The sequence below is a fragment of the Electrona antarctica genome (genome assembly GCF_951216825.1).
Source record: "Electrona antarctica genome assembly, chromosome: 13".
NCBI lineage: Eukaryota > Metazoa > Chordata > Actinopteri > Myctophiformes > Myctophidae > Electrona > Electrona antarctica.
The window spans coordinates 40568590-40583054 of NC_136794.1; the positions used below are offsets into that span (position 1 = coordinate 40568590).

General features: G+C 40.5%; 1 protein-coding gene across 1 annotated transcript; it reads right to left on the bottom strand.

Annotated features, from left to right (window-relative positions):
* Window positions 1-459: 459 nt before the first annotated feature.
* LOC306934976 (interleukin-1 receptor type 1-like) lies at window positions 460-13379 on the bottom strand. Its single transcript, XM_079517798.1, has 10 exons — window positions 13122-13379; window positions 10891-11098; window positions 10114-10288; window positions 6605-6670; window positions 6234-6372; window positions 5710-5849; window positions 4044-4184; window positions 3261-3425; window positions 2449-2655; window positions 460-669 (listed from the first exon to the last, which is right to left on the bottom strand). Exons 1-10 carry the CDS (start codon window positions 13310-13312, stop codon window positions 473-475), a joined length of 1629 nt encoding a protein of 542 aa, XP_079373924.1. The 5' UTR covers window positions 13313-13379; the 3' UTR covers window positions 460-472.
* Between the last annotated feature and the right edge of the window lie 1086 nt (window positions 13380-14465).

Sequence of the window (14465 nt, forward strand, 5' to 3'; positions counted from 1 at the left end):
TGTTTTTTATGGAGGGACAGACAGTAGGCTGACAGGAAATGGAAAGAGAGATGGGGGGATGACATGCAGTAAAGGCCGTCGGGATCGGGAGTCGAGCCCGCGGCACACTGCCAGACTGGATTACCAGCCAAGGTGCCTGGACCGCTGAGCCACGGCTCAGGCCGTAGATCTGATATTTTCATAGAATTATATACTTTACAATACAAAAGAAGTATATCTACAGACTACAGTATGTGTATGAATTTTCAAATGCATTTTCAACATTTCTGTTGTCTACTTGGTGGTGTCCCAAAAATGTGCATTTTTGAAGATCAATCACTGTACAGTACATGAACATTTCAAGTAACTACGGGGCATTTTTTCCAGTGTTTTCTGAATCTGTCAATCATCCGGGCGCCCAACTTTGGTACCCGAAACTCGTGGTTTGGCTCCCGGGGCTGAGAAACGGGGTTTAACGGCACCTAGTCTGACTCTAGACCACAGTAGTGAGGGCTCTCCCCCCAGGCACTGGGGGCATGTTGTACCTCAGGCACTTCCAGAAATATCCATTAGAGGGCAGCGTGGTGCATCTTTGGTTGGCAGAAGAGGCTGTGTTCCATTGTAGAGCTCCCTGTTGCTTCCTGATGTAGCGTAGTGACGCCGAAAGGCCACTGTGATCCAGGGGACCATCTGGAACAGGACAGGATACACAGTCCAAGGTTAGAACAAAACAAAACAAAGCAGCAGAGACGATTAAAAAGAGGATGGAATGAAACGGAATACATAATTAGTTTTGGCAGCGACAGATTAAGCAAAACTGTAAAGTGATCTGTCACAACGCCGGCTTACACGACTCGTTTTATCCAGCATTTAACTTATTCTAGAAACGGATCATCCGATTAAAACTTGTGTAACCATTAGACCAGTAGTTCTTAAATGGTGTGCCCTTTTAAATAATGTCAATAATAAAAATATAAAACTACCTTTTGTGCTGGATTGGTTTTCTAGTGATATTTGGCAGTGATATTCACTAGCAGCACTGGTTATAACAACTCAAAACATGCTGCTACAAACACAAACATGTATTGTACAGGCATGCAAGGAACATCTAAAATGTGTCATGGCCATCTCCCATCTGGAAAGAACAGGAAGTATGACATTCCTGAGGCACAGGAATTTAACACATGTTAATTCGGATCAACTGAATGTATGTGTCTGACATATGATTGTCTGCCATTGGGGGGGGAGGGGTGCTATTGATGCAGTGGATCAGAGCAAGTGGCAAAGTGGGCTGTGGACTATTGTGGACACGCTGAATAATGTATTCTCTGAGCACAGACTCAGTTCACTTAATGCGGTCTGCAGGTTAATATCAGAATACTGATATGTTATGGATTTCAGCTGTTACAATTCCAAACATGCAAACATGACCCACTTTAATTACTTCAGTCTATATTAGTAGCTTAATGACTAGTACTAGCCTTTTTTATGTCCAATATTTGCATTTCAGTTCAAAATCATAAAGTTAACATAACATATAAATGTATTTGAAATTAAATAAAAAATACATTTTCATTTCATCCTGGCGCCGGGCCTGGCCCTGCCCTGTGCCGAGGCACGACGGTGTGCCATAATGTGACACAAGTCCAGGTGTGCCTTGGCATTCCAATATATAAAAACTATTCGAAGAAGTTCTAAATTATGTTTGTGCACAATCATTTCCCAATCCAGTGGCAAATTCTATATCCTAAAAATATATATTTTTAACCACTTTCAACCCGGCGTCTGTATTTTGTGCTTAAAAGTATAGCCAATTCCAATAGCATTTCTCAAATAGAAATAATAGCAGATCTACACGCTCATTGTGCCTTGAGGTTTTGACTCGAGTCACTTGAGTTTTCTACCCATTTTTTAGTCGTTGCCCATTATTCCCCATGTGTACCATGGTCCCTAGTACTGTTGCCAACCCCCACAGTGTTATCTGGTGGAGGATGTGTAGACTAACATGCCTCCTCCTAAGACTAACATGCCTCCTCCGATACACAAGTTTTAATTCAGGAAGGAGATATGGTGTACCAGCATACAATAAGGTCAGACTAAAGAGGTCCTTTGTCCACCAGTCGACCTTGAGGCTTAATCAGGAGTTGTAGTAGCCACAGGATAATCTAAGCGGTGGATATTGCTCTTGTCTTCATGTCTTTATGTATGTAAATTGTCTTGTTCTTTGTGTTATGTCAAATGTGTGTACGTATGTGTTCTGCATACTTGGCTGCTGGGTCGCAAGACACATTTCAGTGTGAACTGACAATAAAGTACTATATCATATCATATCATATCATATCACTTGAATCACCAACGCAATAACACTGCCAGTTGTGCTTATCAGAGTGGCCGGCCAAGCCGGAGGCATTGCTAACAGAAAACTCGGCAGGAGTTTTAAACATCAGTGTCCTGTCCATGCAGTCTCACCCATTTCCACCAGGATCACACGAGGGTCATTTTGCATCAAGGCGTCATGCAGGCCTATCTTCTGCTCGTAGTCTTCGTGGTTTTGGCTGTGCTTCAGCGGCAACACTTCTTCCGTGCCAGCGCTTTTGTAAGACTGAACATCTGCAGACAGGATGATGATCAGTCTGCGACACCTGCGCACTGTCGCCGATATCTCATCATGAATCGCTGCAAGGAACGAAACACACCTGTCACTACATATTTTGGCAGATCACCAATTTTAATGTAACAACAAGGTTAGAGGCAAGGATCTGGCTATGGAATGGTAATCATCTGTCCTCTGTGCTTCTTTCTTTTTTTTTATAATATTTATTTTATTTGAAAAAAGCAGTACAATAACAGCATTTCTATGCATACATAGGACACAAGTGCAGTTCCCAGGATTTCTTTTTCACCCCTCTTCCCTCCCTCCCCCCTCCAAGTGACTCCATCTCCAGTGTCTCTGTAACATCCTTGCTTTCTTCAGGACTACATATGGCATCAAGTCAACACTTAACAGGGGCAAAGGGCAATATCGCTTCAGAGTGTACATTTCAGAAGGAGAAAAAGAAGAAAGAGCGGGCAGCTCTGTGCTTCTTTCTATAATATTATACTACAAATACATAAGTCAGTGTGAAAGCTTGTCTATGAAAAGTAACAGAACGTGTTTGAAGAGAATGTCTTACATTTGTTCAACTTGAATCAAATTGAAACATTTGTTTAATTTTGACAAGATAATTATTACACAAACTCGATGTCAATAATAAAGGTGGACTGCGCACACTGTCTCTGACCTGCTCCTGGACAGTCATCTCGTCCTCTGATGTAGAGGCTGTAGCCATGTTGTTTCTCCAGCACCTCAGGAAGAACATGCAGGGCAAAGGTCGCTGTCCCAGACGAACTCACATCGTCAACATGGAGATAGCTCACATAGGCATCGTACTCTTTACCGTCTGGAACTAGAGAGGAGAAGGGAGGAGAGGAGATTGTTGTTAGCTCTGTTGTGCTGAATGTTGTGCTTCCTTTATAGCCTCTCCCTACTACACCATATCAGCCCAATAATGGCCTGATATGACATAAGCTTGTCGTCCTTGACCCCAAAATGAGTCTGGGACGACAACTGGTCGTTTAATCTTGTGACAGCGTGACAAGGTGGAAGACAGCTAACAACGCGTTAGAATCGAATTGTCTAGTAAGTTTGATCCCTTTGTGTGACAGGTTGGATCGCGCCCGAGATGAGTTTGGTGATGTTGACCAATCAGGGTGACATCAGAGATCCACAGGTAAGTTGTTATATATATTTTTTTTGAGGGGCGCTAGCCCCGCCTATATGCAGGTTTAATGTTTGTTTTTAGTTCAATGTTTCTTTTAAAAACGCCATTGACAATGAAGGGAACATTTACATCATATTGTCCCTCATTACGTCATATTGTCTCTTTATTGTTAATGGCATTTAATGATTGTGTTGGCACCATTTGTTTTACATCACCATTACATCACCTAATCAACATGAGTTAGGCTTTAATATATTAGCGCCCCTCACTTCACACGCGTGTGATCTTTTTCGATATACTCACTTTGTTGGGCCAGTTGAGGACACAGCTTCCTATAGGCCAAGACCAGATCCACCCTGAAGAAGTACCCAGACACCAAAAGCACAACAGCAAGGCCGAAGGCCAGGCCCACACCTATGCAGGTGTGCAGTTCAGTGTGGTCAGCTAGTGAAAAATGGTGAGACAAAAATTACAGTCTGTCAGAATGTGCTGCAAACAGCAAAAGACAAAGTGATGCCTGATGTATACTTGGTTGCGTACCGTGTCACGCAGCAGAAACAGCAGATCTACAAGTTAACGATGCGGTTTTGGTGCATGACACCGACACGCAACTAAGCATAAAACAGGATTGAAGGTTAGATTATCCAGAATTCAGCACGGCTATAACTATCGATTATTTTAGCTATTATTGTATGTATTACTTTAAAATATATTTATAATATCAACAAATCGATGAACAACTTCACAATGGCGTCATGAAAAATAGTTCAAATACTGGATGTAAAAGCTCAAGATGCATCACATTGCGATACGTTGTGAGCTTGTAGATCTGTTATTTTTGAAGATTTATTTTATTTATTTCTATTTTATTTTATTTTTTAGATTTCACTTATAATGCCATGCCCAAAATGGGGATGCCAGGTTGAATGTGGTTGAACTTCTGCTGCTCTATTGGACTTCATGGTTACATTTATGCTACTGTATTTAAAACATGAGACAGGACATTTTCTTTTCTTTTCCCCCCAAGTTGATTCATTTTTATATAATCAATTCTAGTAATTAGTTTGATTAATTTTTAGCACCGCCACAATTCAGAGTAAAGCCCTTTATGCACAGCACATTGATACAAGTGTTCTGCAATAGAGCTTTCCCTCCTGCAGAAATCACACGCGCTAGAAACTTTACCACAGATCAGACTGAGAAAGCCCTTTAATGCTGTACCTTTACCACAGATCAGAATGAAAGCCCATGAATGCTGTACCTTTAACACAGATCTTAACTTTACCACAGATCAGACTGAGAAAGCCCTTTAATGCTGTACCTTTAACACAGATCTTAACTTTACCACAGATCAGAATGAAAGCCCATGAATGCTGTACCTTTAACACAGATCTTAACTTTACCACAGATCAGAATGAGAAAGCCCTTTAATGCTGTACCTTTACCACAGATCAGACTGAGAAAGCCCATTAATGCTGTACCTTTACCACAGATCAGAATGAAAGCCCATTAATGCTGTACCTTTACCACAGATCAGACTGAGAAAGCCCATTAATGCTGTACCTTTACCACAGATCAGAATGAGAAAGCCCATTAATGCTGTACCTTTACCACAGATCAGACTGAGAAAGCCCTTTAATGCTGTACCTTTACCACAGATCAGAATGAAAGCCCATTAATGCTGTACCTTTACCACAGATCAGAATGAAAGCCCATTAATGCTGTACCTTTACCACAGATCAGAATGAAAGCCCATTAATGCTGTACCTTTACCACAGATCAGAATGAAAGCCCATTAATGCTGTACCTTTACCACAGATCAGAATGAAAGCCCATTAATGCTGTACCTTTACCACAGATCAGAATGAAAGCCCATTAATGCTGTACCTTTACCACAGATCAGACTGAGAAAGCCCATTAATGCTGTACCTTTACCACAGATCAGAATGAAAGCCCATTAATGCTGTACCTTTCTGAAGCCACAGCAAGCCCTCCGCCTGGTCTGTGGGGTTCATCACAATGCAGTGGATGGGCACGTTCAGGAGGTCAGGGATGACATCAGAGATGGACAGTGTAGAAAGGCCATACACTCCCTTATCCTCGTGGATACTAAAGAGTAAGTTCATGATAAATCAATCAATCAACTGACCATTACTCATTTTGATATAATGTCATACTCATACTTTTCTAGTAGTACTCATGGATTATAGTCGCCACGACTGATTTCAGTCATATGGATTCCATAGAAGTCAACATTTCTTCTATAGAAGTGTGTCCTGGCTATCTACAAGCTTACAACACGTCCCTAAGGATCTCAGATATTTCATAACCGCAATCGTTGCAATGTCTTCAACTGGTTAGCTGTATGTACCAAAACATCATCATTTTACATATTAGGACTTGGCCAAGCAACATTTTTCAGTCGTGAGATTTTATTTTGCTTTAATTAATCCATGAGTACTTAAATGCTTTATGAACTAGAGGAGAACTCACTAGACCCAGGACTTGTCGAGGAGGACTCTCCCAATGTGGTCGTCATCATTGTGGGGGACGTCAACCACCCAGTACATGAAGTTCTCGTCATGCTCCCTGAGACCCAAATGGGCCAAACATCGTAACTCAGCACTGGAACCTGTCATTGATTACAGTAAATACAGTAAGGTGGCAGACACTTTATATTCCATTATTTCATAGTATCACTAGTATTACGTATGTACTGTATATTCTGTACATGTAACAACAAATACCAATATAGCGCCGCTCAAAAACCAACTTTTGGCCTGGCAGAGATAATTAAACAACGCTACCAGGCAATAATACGTTCAAATAAAATAGATATTATTCTTAGTTTAAATTCGACTTACCTAGTTCAACCAGCACCGTGTCATTGATAGGATACACCAGTGCGGGTGGTAAAATGACATCTGGATCTGACAGCATCGAACAGAGAGTAAAGCAGAAGAGGAGAAAAATAAATGTATATAATCTAATTTAGACAATAGCAAATGTTATATATTATTTGCTATTGTCTAAATGACATTAAACATCTTATATTATACATTTTATGGTGAATCTCACCTGTAGAATGTTATCAAGAAAAGATACACGCATACACGCACGCATACACGCACGCATACACACACACACACACACACACACACACACACACACACACACACACACACACACACACACACACACACACACACACACACACACACACACACACACATCAATTTACAATTGATATTTGGACAGGCAGCTCTCTGGGGTCATACTCACACAAGTGTCCATCAGCCAACCATCAGTCCATCACTCAATCTAATGTACCATTTCTTTTTTTTCTTCACATGGCAATACACATGTATGCAAGAAAACACACAAAACACACAAACATATACAACCCCCCCCCCCCCCCCCTCCCCCCTAGGCTAAAACAAAAACAAAAAAAACAAAGTGGTGGGACAAAGCAGCGGACAATCATAGATCAAAAAGAGTCAAGACAGGGACATAGTCGGACACAGTCCGGATTACAGTTCACTGAAATGAAAGGTCCTCAACAAACTCCACAAAGGCACTCCAAGCCAGGACAAAGTTTTTTTGGGCTCTGTCCACTTTATACCTGAGCTTCTCCAGAGGCAGGAATGATAGAACTTCTTTTAGCCATTGTTGAAAGGAAGGTGCCTTATCCGACTTCCAATTAAGGAAGATTAGTCTACGGGCTAATAGGGATGCAAATGCCAAAGCATTTGCTTGTGGAGATGTGAGTGTACAGTCTGGGGGAACTATGCCAAAAATGGCGGTGTGGAAAGAAGGTGTCACCACTGTTCCACACATATGAGAGAATACGTCAAATATCCGCTTCCAGTAGGTAGTGAGGGAAGGACACGTCCAAAACATGTGGCCTAACGAGGCTGGGGTCTGGCTGCATCTTGGGCATCCAGGGTCTGGCATGTTAAAGAGCCTGGCCAGCTTATCCCCTGAATAGTGAAGTCGATGTAGTATCTTAAATAGAATTAAACCATGGCGTATGCACATTGAAGAGGTGTGAATACGTAGTAGACTGTCCTCCCACATCTCCTCAGGGAGCTCTACACCCAGATCTCTCTCCCAGGCAGCTTTTGTCTTGTCCCAGGTTACTGGTTTTAGATCTCGTATCAAATCATAAATCACAGACACACGTTTTTTCGCAGTGGGGTTAAATTCCAATATAATGTCCAATTGATTCTTGGGTGGTAAGTAGGGGTATGAACTATGAAGGAAGCTTTTTCTGTGTAAAACTGCGAATTTGAAGAAACCTAAAGAAATGAGATCTGGGTATATTATGATCTGCATTAAGTGTTTCAAAAGAAATGAACATCTCATCAGAAAAGAGATCACAGAAAAACACCAGTCCATTCCTGTGCCAATGTTGAAATGCATTATCCATCATTGATGGGGGGAAAAACTGATTGTTGGCCACTGGAAAAAATCTAGTACTGAGCTGGTTTAAGCCAAAGTGCTTTCGGAACAGTAACCATATTCTGAGTGAGGCTCTAACAACCGGGTTTGTAGATTGTATGGTACGGCCAGATGGTAACGGAGAGGTGAGTATTGGCAAAGGATTGGACAACAACTCCATATGGACCCAATCTGGTCCCTCTTCATAGTCATATGTATATCTCCAATGTAAACATTTTACGACTTTTTTATAGATTTCAATTGAAAAGCCATCTGGCCCCGGTGCCTTGCCACTCTGGCCCCGGTGCCTTGCCACTCTGGCCCCGGTGCCTTGCCACTCTGCACTAATTGAATTGCCTGTAAGACGTCAGCTGTCGAAATATTTCTGTCTATCAGTACCCGGGCCTGAGGAGTGATTTCCGGTATAGTTAAGCCATCTAGGAAGGCTTGGATGCTTGATGGGTCAGCAGGTGATTCAGATGTATAAAGGGCCGTATAGTATTGTTTAAATCGATTGTTTATTTCTATAGGGTTAGTAGTTATCTCTCCTGTTGACGTATTGATTTCAGGGATAGCACTGGTGGCCGCTGCTTGTCTAATCTGGTGAGCAAGGAGTTTTCCAGCTGTCTCTCCGTGTTCATAACATTTCTGCCTTGATTTGAAAAACAGCTGCTCTGTTTGTTTGATAGAAAGGTTGTCATATTCTGTTTTCAGCAGTAGCTTTTCTTTGTAGAGTTCAGGTGTTGGGGCGTCGGCATATAAACGGTCCATTTCAGCTATACTATTAGATAGGTCACTCAGACGCTGCTTATATTTCTTTCTCTCATGTGCTGTGTAAGATATGATCTGGCCCCTGAGATATGCTTTAAGAGCCTCCCAGACTATTGATAGTGACATATCTGGTGTCTGGTTGATTTCCATAAAATAATCAATATGTTGAGAGATTAGCGTCTTAAAAGAGTTTCTAGACAGCATTAAAGGATCGAACCGCCAAGTACGTTGGGGTTTGATACACTCTGGGAAGTTGATGTCTAACTGCACCGGGCTATGATCAGATATGACAATGCTATTGTACTGGCTGTTTTTCCCTAGGGAAAGGGCCCTACTGTCTAACAGGAAGAAATCGATCCTACTGTACGAGTGATGGACAGGGGAAAAAAAGGAGTATTGTCTAGCAGAGGGGTTGGCTTTCCTCCACGGATCAAAAAGTGCATATGTTTCTATGAATGACTGAATAACAGCACCAGCTTTCGAGATCTTACTATTTGGTCTGGGGTTCGATCTGTCCCGCTGTGGTTCCAAAACCAGGTTAAAATCCCCCCCCCCCCAATATAGTTGGTGACTGTTGAGGTCAGGGAGTGCCGCTATAAAGTTAGTGAAGAAGGTTGGGTCGTCCCAGTTTGGACCGTATACATTGGCTAATGCCACACGAGAGCCATAGAGGTTGCCTGTTACAATGACATATCTCCTTCTAGAGTCAGCTATAGTCTGTAGCGGGACAAACGGAACACCTTTTCTAATTGGAATAACCGCGCCTCGTGTCCTATTCTCATTCCTAGAGCAGAAAACCTGCCCTATCCAATCTTTTTTTAATTTTGCATGTTCACTTGAACGCAAATGAGTCTCCTGTAAAAACATTAAATCTGAGCCCAGAGATTTTAGATGTGCAAAAACCCTACTACGCTTTACCGGGTTATGAATTCCCTTAATATTCCAGCTTACAAAGCGAAGATGTCCTGGAGTGTTAGTCATTATACAGTATGAGTGGATAAATGGATAAAAGGTCCCCGTCCAAAAATGAAAACATGTAGAAGAAAATTAACAGTCCCTGCTTACTAACCACAAAACAAAAACAAAAACAAAAAACGAGCCTAAAAAACCTATGCTGATCTACAATACCCCCAGAGATCGCATACCCCATTGTTTAATGTACCATTATGAATGTAGAGCTGGATGCTGCGTGCAGAGGTGTGGGTCTGTCCATCCAAGGTGAAGTTAATCAGACAGGTGTAGACCCCTGCATCGTCCTCTGAGGCTCCATAGAGCCTGAGTCTGCCCTCCTGGTCCACCTCAATAGTCCCTCCATCCCGTTCCAGGGGCCTGCAGTCCTACAGTAGACAGACACAGAACGATGGAATTTAAGTCATTTCACAAAACTGTTGTAATGACTGTGTATGTGTTTAAAGGAGAATTCCATGCTAGAAGGCTTTCTTACCTTTCTTTGTAGTTGTTATGTCCCCACCAAAGAGGTCCTGGTGTTATTTTGTTATTTCCATCGCTCAAAATTATTATTTTTTTGTATATATCCTCTCTTCATAATGTAAATAATATCCCAAGCGGCACACTTCACTACTTATTTCGATGGAAATAAGCAAATTAGCCCCATTCAATTCCCATTCAATTCAATGCAATTCATTGAGGGCTTATGGTAGGGGAAATAGCCAATAAGGAGTTTTTGCACAAAAAAACACCTGGACCTCTTTGGTGGGGACGTAACGACTACAAAGAAAGGTAAAAAAGCCTTCTAGCATGGAATTCTCCTTTAAGTGTGTATGTCACTCTGTCTGCAATGACTCAATGTAATGCAGTGAAACAACATTTTAGTACTGTAATTGAATTGTCTCTCGTTGCATCAATTCCTCTCACTCCTTTGTCCATTTCTTTATTAATCATTTAATGAGTGGCGAGTCAGCTGTGCATAGTATCCTACCTTGAGCCAGTTTACGTGTGCTGTGGTTTTATTCAGTCCAAGAATGTCCATCTGTTTGCAGGGCAGAACATCTCTGGTTCCCTGTTTGAATACTCTGCGCTCAGCTGGATGAGGACACTGTCCACTAGACACTGACACCATGAACTCCATCTCCCATGCTCCTCTCTGGTCCCTGCAGACAAGGGTACGCAGTTTAAATTCTGCAGTACTGATTTAAAGTTTGGCTATTATTTTGTCATATAGCGATTAACATTGCATGTAAGAACTAAGATACACAAGTGTAATCTTTGTGAAACAGATGACTCTTGCTCTACAATTACCTCCTTAAATTGTTTATTTCATCATTCTTTTATCATGATGACAAGCAGTGTAAGGTAACTAAGTAGATGTACCCAAGAACTGTACTTAAGTACAATGTTGAAGTATTTTTTTACTTTTTTGACACTGCCACATAAATGTGTGAAGAAATGTATTTCCTGAAGAAAATGAAACTGGGTGATACAAGGGAATATATTGGTTAAAATATGGTTGAATAATTAACCCAAAAGTGTAGGCCTAGTGTATGGAAAAAACTTGTTTTTGTGTCGTTAAATATGGTCATTCATTTTCTGTTTTCAACAGGTTTGCTACTTTGCTTATAGGGGAAGCTGTGGGGAAAATGCAATAATTTCAGGAAGTGAGGTACCAGGAACAGCTATACAGGGGTTCCGTTTTAGGTATTAAAAAGAGTGTTTGGTGCGGTGGTGTCTCATTGTCAACAAGACTCTTTTAAGGCCAATACTAAACCAGAATCAGACATTGATAAACCACAGAGTAGTGGGTCTGGAAAACTTTGAAATCTGAAAGGTTTGGTAAAGGAACATTTATGAGGGTTTAGCTCTGAATCCATTCAGAGCTTTTGGACAAACGGGAACCTGCTGTGGCCTCCTGACCCTTTTCCCTTTTTGAGCAATGCATTGCCTTTTTATTTGCTGACTTTATGGATTACTTGATTTTAAGAAAATGGAAGATCTACACATTTTGGTTTGTTTACTTTTGGATTACTTTTTGGGAACTATACTCATTGGAGACATTTAAATGAACTTTGCGTTCTGGGACTTAAAATATCGGAGTTTGAACATTGACATTTGTATTGTGAAATCTATTCATTGTTGAATTTAATTATTTTGTTTGATCAAGTTTTAAGTCAGATAAAAATATTACAATTTAATTTCAAAAGCAACAGTTTTGTGTGTTTTCCTTTTGGTCTGCAATACAGTTTTTTACACTATAAATAATTACTGATGCAATTACAGGAGCTTTATTTATTTCAGTTCTTTATATAACTCAGACATACCGTACAATTTTATGGTTCTGATTGTTGTACTTTACTGGAGTATTTCCAATTGTCAATACTTTTACTTCTGCTCCCCCATCCCATCTTCACTGGATTAGAGATTAACCCCTTTTGGTACCCTTGGTTACCTTTTCTGTATACCGACGTCCAAAATACAGAAAAGATAATATACTTTTACTTCTACTCCACTCGGATCCAAATATTGTTACTTTGCAGATTTGGATTATTATTACAAAACATATATTAACGACTTCAGCGCTATACACTTTGGGTCTTTGGAAATAGCCGATCTACAAGTTCACAACGCGTTGCTATTTTCAAAGGATTTTTATACATTTTAAAAAACTTGAGAAATGGGACATTCTTTTACCTTTGGTAGGCTACTTTAAGTACATTTTGATGCCAATAGTTTTGTACTTTTACTCAAGTAGGCCTAAATTTAGAATTTTTGACTTTTACTTGTAACAGTATTTCTACATTGCAGTATTAATACCTTAAAGGGGCATTCCACTCATTTTCAACATTTTACTATGTCATTAATATACCTTAGAGCTGTTGTGTGGAAATAATAAAAAAGTCCCCCCATGCTGTGTTTCCTAGTGTGAAAAGTATGAAAACAATCATTAACATGGTGAAACACATCTTGATGATGTCATCAAGATGTGTTTCACCATGTTAATGATTTTTTTCAGACCTCCAGTTCTAGGAAACACAGCATGGGGGGACTTTTTTATTATTTCCACACAACAGCTCTAAGGTATATTAATGACATAGTAAAATGTTGAAAATGAGTGGAATGCCCCTTTAAGTTAAAAGAAAATGTGAGTATATATGCCTACTTTTTCCACCACTGCTGACAAGTTGACAAGTCACACAAGTTCACTAAACTTTGTACCTTCTTTCACATGTGTAAGTGCCATGATGAGAAGCGTCCACGGGTAAAAACCACAGGTCCCCATCCCTGACCTCGGTTCCAGATGGGAGGCCCATGGTGCGGTTCTCCTCCGCTCTGCTCCATGTAACATTGGGCCCGCATGTGGGAGCACCCACGGTGCTCCCACAGGACCCACACCTCAGCACGAACATGTGTTCAGCACTCGCATAATGCTGTGCTGCCCTCCTGTGGCCTGGATGTGACGGTGACAAAGGGAGATTAAACCTTCACTTTATGTGTCACAGACCAAAGCCTTCCCAGCAGGAGCTCTTTATCATGACTGAAACCAGAAAGGTATTAAGACTAAATAACTAAAGGTTGAGGAGCAGCAGACAGTTTAATTAGGGTTCAATGGGACAAATTTGAACATTATTTTGTATCCGTTTTATTGCGAGTTACTTAATTCTGCTTGTTTTTATTTCTGTTTTTATATGGCTATCATGTTGTTGCTGGTCATCCTTGACTGTAAAGCAATGGCTGTTGTTTAGGATATACAGTATAGGATATACAGTATACTTTGGTTTATATTGTATTTAATATTATTTTGTTCAGACAGCGATATACATTTTATATCGCTTTTTTATTTTTTTACTTAATTTTTATTTGCAGGTAGACATAAAAATAAAAAACATAAAATGATAATTACAGTGCAAAGGTTCAGATACATCATTAATATAATACATATTCCAGTCCATTTATGAATGTCCGTCATTATTAACATTGGTGTCGTTTTGTTGATCTTTATATTCAGTCCATTTCTCCCATTTTTCAATGAATAGTTCCTCTTGTAGTCTCAATATATGAGTTAGTTTCTCCATTACAAATATCTCCTCCACAATGCTCAGCCACTGCTCATAAACTGGGGGTTCTGGTTTGTACCATAGCCTTGTAATTGCTTTTTTACTAGCTGCCAATAACACTTTGACCAGGTAAATATCTTCTCTCTGCGTATTATCCTGTGACAAATCACCCAGATACAGCACAACACTAGTCTTATTAGGTTACCCAGGGAGAAACTTTTTTTTCTAGTTTTGTTAGGAATTTAGGAAATACCGTAGTATGAAGTACCGTAAAATAAAAATTCTTCGAGACAGTGGAATCAGGAAATGAAAGCAGCACGGCAAGCAAAGTTCAGACTTTGAAGAACCAACCTCATTCAGGCTAAAGGTCAGAATGTGCACTGTATGCATTCAAGATGGAAACTCCCTGCTCCCCAATACCATAGTCTACCAGCAGTGGGCGTGGTTTTCTGGTTCCACTGAAACATTGGCCATTCATTTCTTCCCATAGAGATTTAGGCTACAC

Bases quoted from the DNA above. Each gene is read 5' to 3' on its own strand.
- LOC306934976 (XM_079517798.1), bottom strand. From the start codon at position 13,312: ATGTTCGTGCTGAGGTGTGGGTCCTGTGGGAGCACCGTGGGTGCTCCC. The intron at 2,656-3,260 runs GTCAGAGACAGT...CGTTCCTTGCAG, and splicing joins AGATGACTGTCCAGGAGCAG to CGATTCATGATGAGATATCG. The intron at 670-2,448 runs GTGAGACTGCAT...GTCCTGTTCCAG, and splicing joins TGTGATCCTGGTGGAAATGG to ATGGTCCCCTGGATCACAGT.